Source organism: Ceratosolen solmsi, unplaced genomic scaffold (genome assembly GCF_000503995.2).
Source record: "Ceratosolen solmsi marchali unplaced genomic scaffold, CerSol_1.0 scaffold56, whole genome shotgun sequence".
NCBI lineage: Eukaryota > Metazoa > Arthropoda > Insecta > Hymenoptera > Agaonidae > Ceratosolen > Ceratosolen solmsi.
This window is the reverse complement of record NW_011948425.1, coordinates 1,306,436-1,313,213: the sequence shown is the minus strand read 5'-3', so window position 1 is coordinate 1,313,213 and position 6,778 is coordinate 1,306,436. Positions and strand designations below refer to the sequence as shown.

General features: G+C 51.4%; 2 protein-coding genes across 2 annotated transcripts in view; both read right to left on the bottom strand.

Moving 5' to 3' along the window:
- LOC105362797 (homeobox protein abdominal-B) overlaps positions 1 to 5,293 on the bottom strand; it is a 13,360-nt gene extending 8,067 nt beyond the window's left edge. Inside the window, exon 1 of the mRNA XM_011500289.1 lies at positions 3,870 to 5,293. Within this exon, the coding sequence (XP_011498591.1) occupies positions 3,870 to 5,022 (1,153 nt within the window). The 5' untranslated portion in view covers positions 5,023 to 5,293. The remainder of the gene's footprint in view (positions 1 to 3,869) is intronic.
- Positions 4,937 to 6,778, bottom strand: part of LOC105363003 (uncharacterized) — a 123,344-nt gene continuing 121,502 nt past the window's right edge. Inside the window, exon 7 of the mRNA XM_011500572.1 lies at positions 4,937 to 5,012. The gene's annotated coding sequence lies outside the window, so the exon portion shown is untranslated. The remainder of the gene's footprint in view (positions 5,013 to 6,778) is intronic.

Here is a 6,778-nt window from a genome sequence, read left to right as displayed (position 1 = left end):
ATATATATATATATATATATATATATATATATATATGTAAACACATAAAAGTATATACGTATGTAAACGTGATTTTGCGTGCTAAGACGCGGTATTAATGCCTCTGTGCGCGTACATCTCTGCTTTTCTTTCTCCGAAGCCGAAGCTTACGGGAACTTTCACGATTGAGCGCGCTGGCCTCGCTTTAATCAGGTCTCATTTACTCGGCATTGGGCGATTGAGTTACACGCCCATATTGAATGGAAGGGGCCGGGGATGCGTTTGCTACTGAATTGACAGGGCCGAGCGACGGACTTCTTAAATCGTATATCGCGCTCCAAGAGTGAGCGAGACGTTTAATTTTGGTTACTTTACGTTCCAGCTGTCGCCTCGCAATTCATTCGTAGAGGAAGAATCTACCCTTAATCTACGTCATAATTCTAATATGTACGGGCGCCGTTACGTTAGCATTTCTTTCTTCTATTGTTTATCGCGGATGGAGGAAAAAGTTACGGCATTGCCTCCCCGATATTGCAAGAAATTCTGTCGAATCAATATAAATAGGAAATCTCAGCGAGGTTTACGAGGAACGAGCTACCGTTTCATTTTTACAGTTAAGCGTTCTTGGTCTACTTAAAAAATGAAGTTAAAAAGAATTTTTTAATAATACACAATTAATGGAGTATAAAGTATAATGTTTTTGCAACTGCTCCCCCATTATCTTAATTTTCTCCCCCATTCTTTTTCTTTGTTGTTTATTTTATGTTGTTATTTTTTGTTTATTTAACCTTTTAATCCCCTTTTCGAACATGTATCGCCGTTTCTTTTTGATAAAGTAAATTATTATTATGAAAATAATGATCCATTCTACGAACGATTAATTTTTCTAGTAGAGAGAGAGAGAGAGAGAGAGAGAGAGAGAGAGGTGGATAAGTAGTTAAAACCTCGAGTTAAAATTAAAGAGTCCTGGCCAGAGAGGTAGGGGCGGGGGTGGGAAGTTGAGATAAGAATAAGAGAGACGGAGCGCGCGGCGAGGTGGATTGACGGAGATGGCCTGCGTGGCCTGGCGTCGTCATTTTTCGAGGCTTCGAGCACGTCAGACTGAAACGGGGGAAACTACGTCGCTCGCGTACAAACAGCCAAGCAGCAGCCGCTCGCCAGTCCCTAGCCGAGGAAGGATCTCCCGTTTGAACGGCCAAAGATAATGCAGCCGCCATCTATTGGGTGACGGGAAAACTACCTATGGCGCGTAAGCTATTCCGTTATGCTCTCGTTTCTATTTTCATCTCTCGATGTCGTCGTGCGGGACTTGTCGAATAGCTTCTTATTGATTATTATCGTCGGGCTAATTCGGCTCCAGCGAGACTGGGAACAATGCGAGAAACCTGACGCTTGTCGCGAATAATGCCAATGACAGAGGCAGGATGGCGATGGCGTAATAATCCTCTTTAGTCTAAGAATCATCGTCTACTGCTCCGAGGTACGCGCGCGCTTGACTGCTACAGAGCGGCAAATATTTTGTCTTTGTTCGCCACTCGCTCGACCGAGGCAGGCACAAACGCGTCACTTTGTTAATTCGTAATGCAGAGCGATCGGTTTCAAGTATTGGCCTTAAAAAAATTGCTCGCTTGGATATGTGACGCGTCGGTGTTGACGTCAAACTTGCATTCTACGATTATACGAATCGCACATCAGTGATCATTTCGTTTCAATCCCATTGTGTGCTAATTCTAACATTTTTTTTTTTTTTTTACATGCGCTATTAATGTCCGCACCGCGAAGGCAAATATTTTTTACTTTTGTATATACATACATAGATATATATTTATTATTTTTATTCATCTAGTTTATTTAATTATTTATTTATGTACAATTTTCGTCTATTGCAAACGGATTGTACCCGCAGAAGTCTGAGTATTGTCAAAACGTCTACGCGGAGCTTGTGTCAAAGGGTAAATTTAGTAGATCAAAGAGAATGATAGGAAAAGTAGGAGAAAACGCGTGGGACTGGGGGGGGGGTGAAAGAGAAAGAGAGAGAGATAGAGAGAGAGAGAGAGAGAGAGAGAGAATGTGAAAGAGATGAATGTGTTGGAATGGATCAGCTGATCGGAGGCGTGCGCCAGAGTTTACGAGTTACGGCTGCCAATAAACCCGCCGCCGTTCCTTGTTGTTCATGTAACGTTCCACCAACTCCCTAAGGCTTCTCTATTATGAAGATTTTTGCTCTTACTCTCACAAGTACTCTCTCTCTCTCTCTCTCTCTCTCTCTCTCTCTTTCTCTTCCACTATCAATCTATCTATCTAACTTCTAGAGTCCTCTCTATTTCTCCAAATAGAAAGCGAGAGAGTGAGTGAGTGAGTGAGTGAGTGAGTGAGTGAGAGAGAGAGAGAGAGAGACAGACAGACAGACAGACAGAGAGAAAGAATGTTTGCATGCGTGTAAGCAAAGAAAACAAATTTGTATAGTTTTAGGAAAGTGTACGCGTGCCCAAACGGGTGGACACCTTTCTATTTTCATTGGTTGCTCTCGGTAGGTCAAATGCATGAATGATGACTTGATTTTTTACTGCGACAATTATCCGTACGCGAATTTTACAGTACGATTCATGTGGCCGTATTACGGGCCACAAAATTTTTTTAATGCTCTCCCCACTCTCCACCTCCCCCATTACTGCCGCTACGACCACCACACCGCCTCAACCATCACCATCACCACCACCACCACCGCTACCACCATCACCACCATCACCATCCATCACCATCAACACAATGGCTCATATATGTTCTTTCGGTTTTTATTGATAGTTTCGCTCGACGCACGGACGTTTCGATCAAAACAGGACATTTTATCGTTTCAATGTCGGCGGACCATTTGGAGGCCGTTAAAGACATTTTGCGTGCTTTTTTTGCACCGGCAAACACCTCGTTCCCACCTGATGCGCCGCATGCGTACGACGCGTCGGCACTAATAGCAGCGCAGTGTCGGCGTCGGAAGCGCATTTTGTCTCTCCCCTCGTCCTCTCGCCCTCCTCCGTCGACCCTCGTCCCGCATCGCGGCACGTGGACTCGGGTTATTCCGTCACTTAGCGTTTTACGCTCTTGCGTAATCGCCGGACGACGATGTCACGCGGCGCGAGTCGCCGATACACGCGCGCGCAGGAAGCAAAATGTTGAATTCGAGCGTTGGTCTCGTAATCTGGGAAACGGCTGACACTGCTACTTTAAGCGATTTACTTCGAGCGAGTGCGAAAGTGCATCACTCCACGTGTCCAGAGCGTAGGAGCAAAGTAGCGCGAGCGGCGATCATCTCTCCGACCCTGACCCTAATGGTCGTGTGAGCAAGAGCGAGAGCGAGCAGCAGAGGACGGCTTCCCGCAATCGATATTCGCATTACCGCTGACTCGCGAAATTCGCATAAGCAAATGAACGAGCGATGAGTGCGCTAGCATGTACGCGCAAGTGCGTTATTAAAATTAAGCGAGCGAGTAAAGACGAGGTACGATATGCAAGCACGTCCATGGAACCGAGAATAAATTGTTCAATAAGACAAAGAGAGGAATAATAAGCTAATATGGTACGTAGAGACTTTAGATGAGTGGGGGGTCGGGGGGTCGGTGGTGGGGGGAGTGAGGAGGGCCGTTTGTTAAACGTAATTAGGAAGATTGACGAGCGTAAATTGAGTGCTAGCCACCCCACGGCCGCAGTCGCAGTCGCCGTCACCGCCGCCGCCGCCGCTGCCGCCGCCGCCGCAGCCGCAGCCGCAGCCGCCACCGCCGCTACTGTTGCCGCTGTTACTGTTGCTGCCGCTGCTGCCACGTTGCGTTCGAGACATAGATGATAAGATAAGGGCGAAAGAGGAGGCGAGGCGCAGCCTCGGAGTCGATGCTTACCTGGAGGTGGATAGGGACTGGAGGTGACGGGCTCGGGTGCCCCGTAGTTCCTGAGGCCGCCGTATCCGTCGTGTGGGAAGGCCGCCTCGGCGACCATGGCCGCGGCCACGCGTCCCCGATCGTCGGCCCCCGAGGGCGTTAAGTACGAGACGCTTGCCTGAGAGTGGGCGTGATGGTGGGCCGCAGCCGCCGCGGCGCTGTCTACCGCGTGGTGGTGCCTCCTCTGTGAGAAGCTCTGGTGGCAGCTGACGGCCGGGTCGGCTCCGCCGCCGGCCCCTGACGAGCCCGTGGACGACGTCGTGGTGGCGATGCCCCCGCTGCCGGTGCCCGCCGAGTTGTAGGACTTGTAGTCCGAGTTCGAGCCCGCGGCGCCGGTCGTCGTCGACGCCGCTGGGGACCAGAAGCTCAGCGTCGAGCTCTTGCGCTGGTCCCTTGAGGAAGAGCCGCCGCCCGGGGCGCCGCTGCTCGGATCGGTCGCCAGGTTGGTGTAATAGGTCGGGGGATTAGTGCCCCCGTAGGCCGCCTGATGATGGCCCAAAGAGTCTTGGGGCGCGGCGCTGGAGTAGTGGCTCTCCTGGGGCTGGTGCGGACTGTAGCTTGCCCAGCCGCCGGCGCCCTGGGTGTTGGAGCCGCCCGAATGCGAGTGCCTTATGACGCCGCCGGCCCCGCTGCCCGGTACACCGTTGGGCTCGCCGCCGACGCAGCCGACGTCGCCGTAGCTCGAGGCCGAGGTGGTCTGGCCCACGGGGGTAGCGGTGAGCCGCTTGGCCGGTATGTGAAGCGGACCCGTAGCGCTGTTGCTGGCGACCGAGGAGGCGCTCGGTGAGGTCGAGGAAGCGCTCGCCGTAGGTGCTGGCTGCTGGGAGGTCGCCGCTGACGAGGGCGCACCTGGGGACGTGGGCGTCGAGGCCTGCTGATGGGAACCGCTTGTCGGAGCCTGCTGTTGCTGCTGTTGCTGTTGCTGTTGCTGTTGCTGCTGTTGCTGTTGCTGTTGCTGCTGTTGTTGCTGCTGTTGCTGTTGTTGCTGCTGCTGGAGGGAGACGAGGGAGGAAGTAGGTGCTACGGGTGGCGGACTGTCCTCGTAGGGGACACTGCTCATCATGTTCCACCAGGTCAACCCGGTGGAATTCCCCGCTCCGGTGACTGTCCCCATCGGCGTGACGGAGGCAGGGTGAGCCACGCCGGAGCCGCATAGCGGCACGGCGTGCACATTGTCGTACAGCGTCGCCGTTGAGCAAGCCACGTGTTCGGCGATGGTGCAAATCGCGATCGTTTGCCGACGATTTTAATATCGTCGTAGCGCCGATTTTACGCCCGTGGTTGGCGCGACGATCAGTGGTGGGAGGGACGGCGATTACGGTCACGAGGATGGTGGTAGTTGACGCGGATGATCGTGTCCGCAGCGTTAAATTAACCAAATAGTCGCGAATACAATTTTAAGGAGGTGAAGAAATGTCGATGGTTGTTGTGATTCGAGGGATGGGGCAGGAGTTGTGGAGTAGAGGGTTGGGGCAGCACGAGGCTCACCGATGGCCGAGCGTCATCGTCGTGGTCGTAGTCGTCGTCGTCGTCGTCGTCGTCGTCGTCGTCGTCGTCGTCGTCGTCGTGGTCGTCGTCGTCGTCGTCGTGGTAGTCGTCGACGTCGTCGTCGTTGTCGTCGTCGTCGTCGCCAGAACGGACGCGATCGACGTGGTAAACGAGTACGAGATCGGGAGGTAAATAAAGAGAACGCGTGCACGCCGCGATTCCGAGTGGTGGGGGAAAAATGTCAGTCGGATCGAGAGAGCGAACGGGCGTGCGTGAGACGGTGCGAGCGCGTGTGGTAGATGGAGTAAGAGAGCCAGCGATGAATCGTCAGGCGTGTGGAGGGGGGAGATGTTAAGGGTACAGAGTAGGGGATGGAGCGTGACGGGGATAGCGAGTTGGTGGAAGGGGCAGGAGCGGCGGGAGTCGGTATGCCGTCAGGCGACGTGCCGGGGATGGCGAGTTGGGGGAAGGGGCAGGAGCGGCGGGAGTCGGTATGCCGTCAGGCGAGATAACACGGAAGCCGCGCGCGGACAGCGTTGATAACGGTGACGGATGCAGCGGGTTGATGGGCCGAGTCGTCGTCGATAGCGTAGAGATGTCGCCGAGTAGCCGCACAGGTAGAAATACGTCGTAATCGGCGGCGTCGTCGTCGTCGTCGTCGTCGTCGTCGACGTCGTCGTCGTTGTTGTTTTGCACATACGCACACGCGGTCCAGATGCAAGCGCCAGGGTTTTGGTCAAAGTCACGTGTATCCCGTAAAAGCGCGCCAAATCAGCGCAGTCCAAGTTGCAGATATTTTAATATTATTATTATTGTTTTTTCGTTTATTGGATTGGCGGTGGTCGTTTGCGATGATTCAAGAGTTGATTAGTCCCAGATGCATGATGTGTTGTAGGTCCATTGGATGGGACGTAGGTTAATACGTAACAGAATGAAAACAGAAAAACAGAAAACTCACTTTAGCTATCTCGGTATGTTTGTAACATCAACAGCACCAGCTGTCACGAATACGTAAAATCGTCACCGAGTCTCCTTATGATTTCAGCATTTAAATACCCGCGAGCGAAGGAAAAAAAACTCGAGCCACGCTATTCCAAATGCATTTCACTGACTCAAAGCCCAAACAGTTCGGAATTGCACCTAGCCTGAAGTATGTGCTATATACATCTACACACGTGCATATGTAGGTACGCACGTACGTATTCATCTACGTAAATATATATATACATGCATATACACATATATGTGTACGTATATATATATATATATATATGCGCGCGCGCGCGCGCGTGTGTGTGCGTATGTATTAATATATATATATATATATATATATATATATATATATATATATATATATATATATATATATATATATATATATA